The sequence below is a fragment of the Topomyia yanbarensis genome, chromosome 2, assembly GCF_030247195.1.
Source record: "Topomyia yanbarensis strain Yona2022 chromosome 2, ASM3024719v1, whole genome shotgun sequence".
Lineage (NCBI taxonomy): Eukaryota > Metazoa > Arthropoda > Insecta > Diptera > Culicidae > Topomyia > Topomyia yanbarensis.
In genome coordinates, this window is record NC_080671.1 from 68,824,474 (window position 1) to 68,839,098 (window position 14,625).

Sequence of the window (14,625 nt, forward strand, 5' to 3'; positions counted from 1 at the left end):
CCCCCTACCCCATCGTAGCATTTCGTCACAAACCTCTAAATACCCCCCTGGTAATTACGTAGCTGACGGTAATTCTCCTCCCTCCCTTGACCCCGTAAAATAAAAAAAACGATGTTAGTTATTCCTCTTTAAAAAAGCTACGTAGCATGACATGACCCCCTACCCCCTGTCGTCACACATCATCACAAAATACAATACTCCCCCATATAATGCTACGCCATTTATGGATGATCCCTCGTGTGAAACCTGGGGGAAAATGTAGGGGCTGAAACATAGGTACACTTGGGGTTTTTGATGTACCATGTAGAAATTCCTGCGATTACCGATTACCGAGACCAGGAACCACTTACTTCGGTTTTATAACAGCACCGTTCAAAGGACACTCTCAGGCCTTTACGAGAAAGCTTAGCAGAGAAAACTGATTGTCTTCTTTCGGAAATTTATAGGATGGCGAACCAGAATTTTCACTGACCGAAGCAAAGGGTTCTTGAAGGAGCGAACCCTATACTTCGCAATTAAGACCCCTACACCATCAATCTCTACTTCCCAGGCGGGTACATAGACAAGATACTTCTTCGTACACGGCCAAGTGGTATTTAGTTAAATCTCGCATATATCGATGATGTTAAACGGATTCCCTTTGCCCTCATTCAAGTTTGTTATGAATATATACCAAATTCGTTACTGATACTTTTTGCCTGCATCAGGCAACTAGCAGTTCAGAAACTGGATTCTGAGATGATTATGACTTTCATTGGTTTAGTTTTCAATAAAAATACACTGAAAAAATAAATTAAGTTTGGACAAGGAAATTCTTTTATTCATATAACTTTTTCCCTGTAAAGTGCCCAAGTTGAATTTTTGACGGTAGGTAGGAAACATAATTACCTATCTTGGAACAACATTTCATCCAAATCAAAGATGTTTTTTTGTAAATCGACTTTAAATTTTTAAAATCGATTTTTTTCAGTGTTGGGGTCGACGAAGAATCAATATTTTTATTCAAAAATTTAATTTATTTTGTGCAAATCACTCCTACAACGCTTTTTTGTAGGATTTGTAATTTTTAGACTATAGCCGTTTAAATTAAATTGGTAAAAAAAAAGTTTGACCCTTTTAAAAAGTCAGATCATTTTTTGGAAAAACAAAGTATGCAAAGTGGCTTTTTGTGACAAAGTTCTCATGTACAGAAAGTTTCATTAAAAACTGGAGAACAGTGGAATTTTCTTGCTTTTGTGGTCTGTCTCAAAATGTGAATAGGTTCCGATTTTCCACAGTAAATACTACTCATATAGTGCAAAATTGGTAAATTTGGACAAATTTTGTAGAACTTGTCGCTGCTTTCAGGATTGCAGCTAATATGCATATATGGTAGTCCTATGTTACGCGATGATATAATGATTTCTTTCGTAAGCAAGTGATTTTCGCCTCAATATAACTTAAATTCGAAGCGTTAGGATAATTCTTCGTCAAAACAAAAGAACAGAATTTACAAATAGAATATTTCACTATAGACGACGTCGTGTTTCATAGTTCCTACCCATGGGGCACAATGGTACATTTTACCACCGACTGTTTATTACCCACAAAAAGTTATTTCCCGTGAGATTAACCAGTTGGAAAAAATATATGTATTACTTAATAATAGAGTGGTACTATGTACCACTCTATTATTAAGTAATTGTTCCACAACTTGATGGCGGTATTCGTGGACGGGGCTCACGGAGGGAGTCATTGTGTGTCCGTTTATCGGTCGACTTCGCCATCGTGCATAGACTAATTAAATTAATTTAATAAATACATAAGTAGAAACCTAATAGCTGTCGTTTTGTAATAATCGTAGTTTTTCGTATTAGTGTACAATTGTTATGTGCTAGTCGTATGTCCATCTATGTATGTGTTCGTCTGAGTATTTGTGACAGTTGGGTCAGGGAATGGATGTAGAACTGGCGTATATGATAGAATAGTGGCTAATACTTACGGTATTCAATTTCTGCATTTGGCATTCGGGTAGGTCGGATTGGATTAATTAGGGTCAATAAATTTACCGCCGCACGTGAATCATCCATTCCCAGCCAGCATAGCATGATGAAAGTCTTACATAATGCAATTGTCGTTAATGGTAAATATACAATATTTGTTGTATTTAGACGAATTTGATTGCATGTTACATGTGTTTTTCTATTCTACTTCATTGGTCTGTTTCTTTTGTACATCTATTAGTTTGCTTTTCCATACACTTCTAATCAAGCTCTTTGTATCTTTTTTCTTTATTCGTATTTACCTAATATACGCTATCTATACTCATATAGGTACAAACGCTCGTGACGTTCGCGATAACACAAAGCTGGTCATAAACGCGACCATGCAATTGCAATATCCACTCATACTTACGCCCGCGATTTCGTCAACATGAAAACACCCCGGTAGTCAAGTAAACGTAGCATATTTAAACTTCCAAACGCGGTCTCAAACATAAACCCATGGCTCGCGCGATCATGAAACGGTCACGTCTGGAAGTCTAGCCTCGGTCCTAGCAGTTGAACCAAACAAAAAAGTGACCCTCATAATCACTAAACAACACGTTCCATGGTGACAATACACTAAAAATTAAGCATCAGATTCACGGTCCGCGCATGATCATTCAAGAATACACGCTACATGATTCTAAAATCGAAATTATACATGCGAAGTCACATACACGTGACAAAAACCTTAATATACAAATGCTTGATACCTTCGGGACCATCCACGACACCTACACCCGCGATCTCGTAAACATGAAAACATCCCGATAATAAAGTGAATTTCTCAGCTCCTATAAATTTTCAAACGCTGTCTAAAGCGTGAATTTAATAACTCCCGCGCTCGTACGACCATGAATCGGTCAATTCCGGAAGTTTCTATCCTTGGTATCGGCAGACTAGCTCCATGCCTTCAATTGGACCATTTAAAAAGAAAAGAAAAAGAAAGCTCTCATATCCACTGGAAAACACGTTCCATGGCGACATGACCGGGGACTCTAGTGATATGGGGTAACTTACTCCCTGTCAAAATGTGAATTGTACACCGAAAACTAACAGAATGAAGGTCCACGTGACCATCCAAGAACGCACGCGAATATAGGAATGGCCACACGGTTACAAAATCCAGTTTTGCACACGTGAAGTCACATGCACGTGACAAACACGTTAACATACGAACGAATAAGCCCTTCGTGATTAACTTGATAATACCCCGGTAATAAGGTGAACGTTTTAGCACTTACGAAGTTTCGAACGCGAACCTACAAACGTTTGTTTTCGCGTGATCACGTTCGAAAACCCTTACCCTTTGTCCTAATAACTTAGATCCATACATTTAGTAGGACCAATCAATAAATAAAGCTCATATCCACAATACAACACGACATGATCGGGAACTCATGGCGACATGACCGCGAACTCTAGTGATATGGATGATCTCACTTTCTTCTAGCATCTGAGCCGTACACCAAAAATAAAGTACGGTCCGCGCGCGATCATCCAAGAACACACGCGAATATGCGAGAGGTTTAATATAGAATTTATACACGCGAAGTTACATACACGTTAGCACACGCGATCGAACACGTTAACGTACAAATGCTCGAGTCCTTCGCGATGATACACGCGATCGCGAGTCTCTACGCCCGCACATACCTGAACCGTACAATGAATATCACATTCAGAATCACGGCCCGCTACAATTGGCCTAGAGCAGTGGTTTATTGGGCGCCATTACCTGTCTCGTCTGCAAACTGTAGTGTGTGATTCTGACGGGGAGCCCCTTCCGAGAACCTAGCTTTGCAGCTCCAGTAGGACAACTCTCGAAAAAAAAGTACCTGCTGATTGATGAGGATGCTTACAACCGCTTCAAAGAGACTGATCTGCTGCGACTGCTGGTTCTCAGCACCTGCTCCAGGGGCTGCTCCTTCGTTGGTTACCTTGAGCAAAATTTTCCGCTCCTTGCCACTGTTGTGATATTGGAGCGATGTAAGTATAGCGAGACGCAAATGATGATGAATATTTAAAATAGGAAATATACAAACTGTCTATGCAGCGAAGACCCGTTTTTATCAGCCCCCTTTGTTTATGTTAAGTTGACAAAATGGGGACAACGGCAAAACATATTTGTTTTTAATAAACCGAAGCTCTACAAATATTCTTCTTTAATCCCTAAACATAGACTTATAATACTGGTTGGTCGATAAAATCGGACCAAAAAACTGATAAAAACAAGGGCTGATAAACGGGTTTTCAATGTAATCGCAAGCCAGTCCCATGTAGATAGGGAATCCCATAGAACATGAGACTGACTTACGATTAAGGGCAGTAAATGCTTCGAACAACTTTCGTTGCATGCTTGCGCACGTTTTATCACATATTGACGTCATCGATGACAGCTTCGACGTCATCTCCGGTCACCTGCGAAGGTGTCTATCGCACTGTCAGTTGGAGAGTCTATGTCGTTGAGTGGTGACAAAAGGTCCTGCCAGCAGAAACATTTCGGGACAGGGTCTTCAAGGACATCATGGAAACATTCGGCCCTATTCTGCGCGGCGTTTGACGTGAGACGATTAATCTCATCTCACTCTACATGACTTTTCTCACCCAATTCTGAAGAGTCACTTCGTGTGACGTGAGACGCCCATTTAAACGCAATGGGGAATCTCACCTCACCCGAGTCGACTCTCAGAATAGGGTGAGAAAAGTCACGTAAAGTGAGGTGAGATTAGTCGTCTCACGACACACGCCGCGCAGAATAGGGGCGATTATTTTGAGAACAGTATTACAAGGCATTCCGGTGGTGGTCTAGTGTGCTGCACAAAATGTTCGACTCGTTTGAAACTTTAGCTTTTGCTGTTTAGGATTCAAGTGTTTTCAAAGTCATGTTGTCATTTTCTAGCTAACCAATTCAGCAAACTCCGTCGATTTTGCGAATCTGTTTTTTCTGTCATGTCATACCTTAAAAGCCCTTCTCAAAATCCAAAATATTACGAATGAGCTTACACTCCTACGCGTGTATTTGTACTTGTCAAGTTATCACCATACCAATGGCTCAAAAACGAAATGCTATGCGCTAATTTACTGAAGGACTGTGATATTTTTCTTGAGTGTGCGAATTTACCGGAATCGTTACGCGATTATACATGTTTAAGGTGTTATTTTCATAAATGATTTTATAATTTTGTTTCACATTTTACATACTTTTTACTTATTTTATATTAATGATTTCCATATTTGGATTAAATTCAATGAAACTTATGTACAGGAGACAGCGTTGGAAACGCTTACTTTTATTCACAATTATAATTGCCTACATTATTTAGTGCTTAATCCTCATTATACATAGTAAGTACTGCCGCTATAAGCATAACTGTCCCATGTGCTATGGGATTCCATATACACATGGGACAATTATGCTTAGAGCGGCAGATTAGTGCTGCTCCGAATGCAGTTCAAGTTCACCACATTTTCTCATGGTTGAGAATTAGAGCATTAATCCAACCTGTGATTTTGTGTCATTTGAATACTTCTATTGACACGGGAATAATTTTTATTATTTACTTTGCCATCTTGTTGGATTTATCATGGTTGTCTTATTTTGTAACATTCTTGCTCCGTTTCATTGAGCAGAACTGTAACTGGCAATTTGTTCTGATTAGATAACTGTTCAAAATTCGATTTACCTACAATTTGTTTTTAGCAATTAAGTATGTAATTTTTGAAGAAGTCACAAGATTTTGCGTTGTAACTTTTACATCATTTGTTTCTACTTTTTTCGATTAATTTTTCGAGGTGTCGGATCAATAATAATAAACGTAGATCAAAGAAGATTGCGAGAGAAGCTAGAATTGTGGGAATGGAACAGGAAATAAATTATGGAAAACGTAACCTAAAAAAACATTAAATTAAAACCAAAAATGAAAATTAACTAACCCTGAATCAAAACGAATGTATCGAAATGAAATGAGAACATCTTTCAACGTAAGTTTTGCGGCTACTTAATTCAACGCAGTTTCAACAATACTATTCTTAATAATTTCACATAGGTTTTCGCTTGGCTCGATGACCGGACAGACAGGTTCGGTGCTTTTTTCCAGTCCGAGCGCCGCGTTTTCCCCATCCGAAGTGATAACTTCTGGCTGAGTATCGTCTCCTTCGGTACAGTAAGGTTCTTCACTGCGTACTATATAGTTGCTAGGGAGAGGATCGACAGGCGGATCACGAAAGTCACTCAGCTCATCGTCCTCTTCGGCGATGATGGACTGCTTGGCGATACTGTGCGTATGGCGAGTGCTTTCTAGAAGATCGTTGATTGCCTCCAACCGCTCGCTTCCCGGCGCCAGTGGGGTGTTTAGGTCAATGAAATCACCGCTGGGAAAAATTTGGGACTTGGAGGATGTGGTGTTGCAGCATTCTGTGGGATTCTCATCTGGTTGGGGTATTCCGTTGTCATGGCTAAGGCTTTCGGGTGCCTCGCTAGAAGGACAAGCTTCCTGATCCATCAGGTGGGACTCGGGGATTGGCTGTGAGGCACTGGTTTGGATCGAATCGGCTGGAGCCGAATGTTCGTCGCAACTGAAGTTGGGATTGATTGGAGTGTTTAGCGTTACATCTTCGTCTATCATAACCGAACTAGTGGCGGCAGATTCGATTTGACTGTGGTACGGGGAATGTTGGTCAGGTTGTCTTTGGTCCATAACCAAACTGGTTTGGTGAGGCTGATGATATTGGTCCATATTCGCCGGATAGTTGGTATAATAGGAAGTCATCAGTGAATTTGGCATTGCCAGCTGATCGTTAGATTGCTGATGGGGCCCGTAGTAATCACGAAACGCGTAATGCAGATCCAACGATTCGTTGCTTGGGGGAAGTCCACTAGAAACCGGATGACCGCTTAAATAGTTATGAGTTGCGCTATACTGATGCTGCTGTTGATGCAGATGAGGATACCCATCCACAGTATCTGCACCATTTACACCTACCATTCCATACAATCCTGGTAATCGTACGGGGCCACTAGACCAATCCTTTCCGTTACTGTAACTATTTACCGACTGCATTCCCAACCCGTTGTGATCATCATTACTAGCTTTATGATCCAAGTTTAACCTCATGATAGTGTGGATGAAGTGGGTCCGTACACGAGCCGGATTAAACTCAACTCTACCAACCACATTTGCGCATCCATCCTGCGTGCATCCACAGGGGAAGCTAGGTCTGTCGACCTGACACTTTATGCCAGCCTGACTACAGGCACAGGTATCCGGATCACAGTATCCCCTACAGGTGCACCCGCACACCTCTCGGGATGTCCTTATCAATCTACACTCATCCTTCTCCGTTGAGTCTATCTTTCTAACGCCAGCCACCTTTAGCAACGCTCGCCTTTGTCTGGTGGTCACCGGTTGTAAGAAACCGTATGATTCACTCTCCGCTTCGGAACCACTTTCGCTCGGTTCATCGTCGCTGTCAGTCTCTTCACTGGAACTGGTTCGAGGGTTAAGTTCCTGTAGCTGTGCTCGGTGCATTTTGCGCTGTTCTGCTGCATGTTCTGCCAGCGTAAAGCGTCTACGGGAAAGAAAAATGTAAAAATGTCTACTTAAAGAATTTTAGCACTACTTACTTCGTATGCATATGCTGAAACTCCATACCAAGCGTGCATCCGCCCTGGGATGGAACGCAACCGAAGCCCTGCATTCGGGTGAAGTAGTATACCGTAACGCCATCAAACGTTATACCTTTCTTTGGTCGCTTTTCACTGCTCGCTTCGGTAGTTTCCTCGCCCGAGCGTCTTTTGAGATTACTTTTCACCGGTGGATGCTCGACAGTGTCCTTTTCTAGTGTAGATACATTTCTCGAGGGTTCTGAACCAAGACCGGAATCCGAACCGTCACTAGCTTCCTCCTCTTCATGTACCTGACCATTGACACCGCTTGGTGCCACTATCGGATCAGTTACCTCAGCAACCAATATCTCTTCAGTGGCCAGGGATACATTGGGAGTACCCCCACAGGAGGCAGTCACAAAACTTTCATCTTCCAAATTTGTTGATTTACTCTCATCGATACACTTATTTTCTTCCTCTTCTTCTAGCAACGCTTTGCTATCGTTGTGTCCATTAACACTAACATTCACAGGTTCGATCCCATTTGTCACTTTTTCACTAGTGTCAATCTCATCATCATTGTTATTCCCCGTTGCGGGACTATTCTTCAGGCTCGTCACATCCACCAGTACTATCTGTCCGGCGTTGGAACTATCCAGATCGCTGCTGTTTGTGCCTGTGGTCGCAGCACTACTGGCGTTGCTCACATTCAGCACATCCACCGCGTCGCCTTCGTCCAGTGCGAGTGGATCGTACAGCGGATCCTCGCAACCCAGTTGCTCCGATGTCATCATATCGTCGTTTGTTACCAACGCAGTCGGTTCCTCGATGGGACCCATTCCGTTGGATAATCTACAAGAAAAGGGACAAAAAAAGATATCTATTAGTTAAATGCGTAAGGTTTTTTTTTGTTGGTGTGATCCAACTGGAGCTGTGGTTAGATTCTTGGAAAGATCTCTGTCAGGATGATTCACTACAGTTGCAGACGGGACCGGAAATGTAACACACTAAAATACAACTTAAGGTCAATTGTAGCGTGCCGTGGTTCTGAATGCACACCTCGGACGCTTTACGATCTTTGGGAAACGGGAGTTGTTTAAATTCGCGGTTAAGAGACCGCGTGCTTATACATTTGTAAAAGTTGGGTGTTTTTTCTGTTCGCCAGATATTGGGAGTCGGTGTGCGTGGATGATCGCAATTGTATGTTCGCGTTTGTGATCAGATGTGTATTACCGCGAAAGGCTCGAGTGTTTGTAAGCTAACGAAGACCGCGTTTTTATGTCAGTATGTATGTGACTTTGCATGTATATTTAATTTGAAGTGTACGGTTGAGATGCCAAAAGAAACTAAGTTGCCACCTTACAGTAGTGTCCAGAGTTACAAATATTCGAAGCTCTTTTTTGACGGCTGAAAATGAACTTGATGCGACTCGCGGTGAATACAAAAAATATTCATTCAAATATCCGTGTTATTCATTCAGTTGAATATCGTACAATATATTCATTTCACTAATTATCAAGGAAAATGTTTTCAAATGCCGGTAAAGCATATGAAACAACAATCATCATCGCTTACATTGTGCCAGAGCCTACTTTGATGCGTTTGATTCGTTGCTGCACGGTCGTTTCGTGTAATAGTCGTAGACGAATGAAAATGTGCATGGATGAAAGGGCGGTTTGTTCGTTTGACTTTTTCAGCTGCGGCACTGAATATTGAAAATAAATATGGCTGAATATGATCAATTTTCATTCAATGAATTTGAATATTTTTAACTCTGGTAGTGTCTATTCATGGTGTGGAAACGGACGCTTGTATATTCGCGCTTGAGATCAAGTTCAAAATCCGCAATTGCAAAACCAGGAGACTTAATTAGCGATCCACTGACGAACATCAATGCAAATGAACCAACAAATAACAGATACTCTGAAATCTCAGCCCAGCGGGCACCAACCCCCATCGAGCCCCCCAATGAGGTTCCACAACTGGTAACCGATCGATGCGACATCTAACTTAACCCCTGTGCACCCCTTGCTACACGTACTGCGGTCACTGGAAGGACTGTCCGCTAGTCCATTCAAGCACCACCACCAACAGCGGTACGCCTCCGGACCGACCGACCACCACCACCGACCGCGTACTTTGCCTCGAACAGAGCATCTGAAACCGTCAGCCGTTTAAATAGGGAGAAAGGCTTCTCCACTTCATCGACCCGGTCCGGGGTAGTACCGACCCCAGTCGATGATCCTCTGGCGAATGCCGGTGCACGGGACCTCCACTTTCCTACAGGGACGAACAACGCCTCTGAACCGCTTCCAGGCATCCACTCCCCACCTCGTCACCGGGCAAACAAAAAAGGGATACCGACGCCCGATGACGAACATCAATCCAATCAAACAATTCAGGGATTACACGAAAATCCGAGCCTACCAGGCACCAACCCCCATCACCGGATGCTCTTGGCAGCAAATGAAGTTCCACAACTGGCAACCGTCCGAAGTAACATCTAACCTCATCCCCACCGCGCCCCTCATGGCCTTAGTAGCACCAGACCCGATCGAATGCCGACCGAGGACTTAGCCTACAATATATCATCCGAAATCATCAGCTGTTTAATCAGAGAGACAGCCTTCCCTCCCAGCTCTGTATGGGGTAGTACCGATCATAACCGGCGAGCCTACGACGGCTGCATCCCGGATAAGTCGTCTCCCCAATGCACACAACCTAGACCAAACTATCTCCCCTGGTACCGTTCGAGAGAGCAACGGTCACCCACGGTCTATCGAATACGTTCTCCGTCCGCTGTCCTATTCACCAACGGAAAACCGTGAAGGTGGATCATAGAGCGATATTAACGGCAATCAGAAACCTTACAGTAACCCTCCCACATACTCAGTTCCGACAATTGCAGCAAATCAATCAATGACACCAACGCCACCTCTTGGCTCACATTCGCTTTACAGTGTAACATGAGCGACCGTCGGAGTCTGTTGGAAGATCTACATTTACTACCTGCTCAACTTCAACCAATATGCTCTTAAAGAAGCTCACATCCGGGACGGGACTAATCCCGGAGCGTGGCTCAACACTCAACGCGGAGCTTGTAGTTGTGGCACGAATCATATCCTATCCGGTCAAATGTATGGTGGCCTCCGTCTACATCTCCACCGGAGTGCGCTATATCAGTTCAAAACTGAAGAACACGCTTGAGCAACTAGATGCCCCCTTCCTGGTGATAGGGGAATTCAGCGCCCATCATCCGCTGTAGGGATCTGGTAGAAGCATCCAACGGGGCAACCAAATTTCCGAAGCCATGGAAGAATGTAACGCTATTTTTTTTAACGGGCTGATAGGACTGCAGCTTATAGCTTGAGGGATCTCGGTCCGTCCCGCGAGACAAAATTTGCAAAATCGGAAGGATTAGCGACTGTCTGCCAATTAAACACCGGTCCTCGGGAGGAGGACTAAATTTTGCGCCTGTTTGTCTCGAAGTGTGTAACGTTAAGTTCTCTATTTTGTCTGGTCCAATGTATCCTGCTCCTAACAACGCGTGCCAAATCGTCAGTGATGCAATTAAAACTTCGCATTGATTCCGCTTCCATTTTCTTCCTGATCTCCTCGTGGGTCCCCTAGGTCTGAAGCGGATCAATCGACTGTTAAGTAAATCAGCAGTCAACCGTGATGTCCGCGAATACTAAATTCCCTCTGGCTATTCTATCAGTTATTCTTTTTGTTCTACTGTGTATTACTGATTGCTTGTGCTTGCTACTTCCTATTGAATTACCATGTTGTAGCAACACAGTGCTTGTTAAATATAGTGGACGTTATTAGGTGTGCTTCACCTCATCAGACGTCCTCTCTTCCTCACTCCTAATTTTCCTAGATTTGTTAAATGCCTCTCTCGTCGACTATGCTATCTGCTTTTTTGATTCCCTTCCCTAAATATCACGTGTTGGTTCCAACTGGAATGGTGATAAATAGTTATACCACCCCTTTCCCCACACCTCCAAACCATAAACATTTTTTTTTACATACGGGCTTACATTCATACATACATACAAACTATTTGGCGCAAGTCCAGAGCGTGCAACGTCGTGTCATCCAGTCTGTCGTCCTATGGAAAATCATCCTACCATCGCCTTGGGGTCAACGTCATATTGGCAAACCTCGCATTGAATTCGCCTCTGTCTCTTCCCAATCTCCCCCTGTCTCCCCGGTCCGAAGCAGATCAATCGACTACCAATTGAAACGGTAAACATACTAGCAGTATTAGTTCCCACTCGCGAACACCTTTCCCTCAACTGTGCTGTTTCTTCTCTATCTCATAACATAACTCGACTATCCCTGTTCCAGTCAACACACATATTCATTACACCATGGACCAGGCAAACCCTTAATTCCTCTATTATTATTATCCTGAGTAGCTATACCAGTGAAGGCATTTTAGGATTTCGCAAAAAGAATCTCTGCCAATAAAGGCGTAAGAAACATTTATCCACCATTAACCATAAAGCCCGCTCGAACCGAATGTCCGCCTGGCTCGACTCGAACAGACCACACCGACCCGAAAGGGTCGCCTATCACCTGCGAGAGCCGGTGTGCTTGGTCGAGTTTAGTAATCATAAGAACAAGTCCTGAACAACTAACTATCTCTTAGGTGCCAGTCCTGCACTCCTTTCCTGAACTAGCCTCATACTCACGATCAAAACAGTCGCCAACTAGTAGGATCCACATGTCTCTCAACCAAGCGAATTGATCAACTTGCAAGTAGGAGGACATATCTACCAACCAGCCAAGAAGACTTCCGAATCAATGAGAATGGACCATGCCAGTCGAAGGCCACAAGCCCAGCGCCAACTCGTACAGTGTCATTGTCATTTCTCAAGATGAGATCCTACAAAGCCTAACTGTTCGTATGTGCTAGTCCGTATAGATTTTGGTTTGCTGAAATGAAACAAGAAAAGCAAAATAATTGTGATTAGTATCGTAGTTATAATAAATAAGTAAACGATTTCTCATCTGTTGTCTGTTTCCCTGTTCGCAGTCCTCGCTCCTGTTCCTGATCTGTTTGGGCTGCTGGCTTTCCGTTTCCTTGGCCGTCACGCTCTCCCGCACCGAGCCGAACACATCGTAGCAAGAGAAACAAATGAAAAGACAAAGCAAAAAAAAATGAAAATAAATGGACGTTTGCTATCTGTGCCTTAATTGATGTTGCTTCTCAGTTTTGCACGACTCAGGGGGAACTTGGCCTTGATCCAAATGCTCTGTCGCCGATGTTACGTGATATTCGTTATGGAATATTCTTTGTTTGGGGGCCATTCATAAACAATGTTGTTCGTTTTTTATCCCTGATCCGCTGATACGTCTAAAATTCATTTTAGTTATCTCATTACGTGACGCTCTTCCCCTATTGTCAATATCCGATATCATTTATGAATGGTCCCCTGGCGATATATTTAGAGCAGACAATCCAATGAAAAATAGGATTGACAGGATTTAAGTGCGCTCTTGGCGCCTTGTGTCACATCTTCATGTTTGTTATATATAGGGGAGACCGGGGCTAGTTGGCGGTGCTTTCAGTTTTCAATTTTTACTGCTTTGATGTAGGTAGATCTTGCAAAATAGAACACGCGGAATGGAAGAGCAACATCTCTGATTTTTTTTAAAGTGTTTGATGTATTGTCTCCATTGTTAGAGACAAAAAATATGTGACGCGGAAAACCAGCCAACTTACATCGGCCCCGGGGTAAGTTGGCGGTATGTGATGATACGCCAAAAATTAAGCAATCAAATGGAATTTCTCTTACTTCAAGGGTCCTTTTGGAACGTGCTGAATATTTTTTCGAGAAAACTGTATATTACCCGACATTTGCTATTATATTTCAGTTTCAATAGCCCGGCATTTTGACTTTGACGCATACCCCCTTCAAAAGCAAATTTTCGAAATTCTTCATTTAATTGGCCAGAATAAATGTCTCCTACATTGGCGAGATACACAAGAAAAAGATTTTCTTACTTTGGAGTGAATTCCAGAAATAAATTTTTTGATGACATTTTTGCACTGTAAATAGTACCGTCAACTTACCCCAACCGCATATTTTATTAAAAACTGTTTAAAAAATAACTTTTGTTTGTGGATAGTTGTAATATCTATACGGATACTGAAATCTCTTTTCACGCGCTATCGAAAAATATAATCATTCAAGTAATAGTTTGAAAACCACGCTAAATAACGCAAAGTATTTAACATTTTGAAAATTTACTTGGTATGCTCGAAAACACAATATCACCCACAACTTCAACCAAACAAATTGTTTTGCAACAAAACCACATTGGATAACGGGTTTCACATAACTTGAGGTACACAAGAAGAGAAAGCGCTATATGTCTAATAGAAACAGAGAAAAAGGGATTCCGCCAACTTACCCCAACCGCCAACTAGCCCCGGGCTCCCCTACTAAGAATACCAAAGCATGTGATGTGATGACCGGAAGATTAGAGAAGCAACTCCTCCCTTTCCACTCCCCCCCCCCCTCCATTGGAAGAATGTAATGCTATTGTACTTAAAAACGGAAGCTTAACCTATATCCGAGGCCAATACTCTTCAGTCTTATTTATATCTTTCTGCTCCGCGGACCTCGCTGGGATTTCTTGTTGTTCCGTTCTCGCAGACACCGGTTATACGACCAGGCGGACTGGGTCGTCTACGAGTCTACGAGCAGTCTCGGACTCCCTCGCACCAGGCCGTGAATACATACCCGACCAACTAATGACAAAACTCGTCCAGTAGAGCAGTATTTCTCATATAAGTGGCAAACCTCCATCTCGAGCCGTTAGCCGAGGAAGTTAGTCAAGCCACCGAAGACCATCGCAAAGCACTCCAGATACTGAAAAAGACCCACGCTAACCACCCTATGAAAGAACAAAGGGCTACAGAGTTTCGTAGATCAGGAAACCTGGTCAGGAAGGCCATCGAGACTTCGAAAGTCACGAGCT

The 14,625-nt window shown here is 42.9% G+C and overlaps 1 protein-coding gene across 4 annotated transcripts in view; it reads right to left on the reverse strand.

Moving 5' to 3' along the window:
- Nucleotides 1–5,282: 5,282 nt before the first annotated feature.
- The window catches only part of LOC131678350 (uncharacterized), a 35,541-nt gene continuing 26,198 nt past the window's right edge, over nt 5,283–14,625 (reverse strand). For all 4 annotated transcript variants that reach the window (XM_058958420.1, XM_058958421.1, XM_058958423.1 and 1 more), the window contains 2 exons: nt 7,651–8,484; nt 5,283–7,595 (listed from right to left, as the gene is read on the reverse strand). In XM_058958420.1, the coding sequence (XP_058814403.1) occupies nt 6,026–7,595; nt 7,651–8,484 (2,404 nt within the window). In that variant the 3' untranslated portion in view covers nt 5,283–6,025. The remainder of the gene's footprint in view (nt 7,596–7,650; nt 8,485–14,625) is intronic.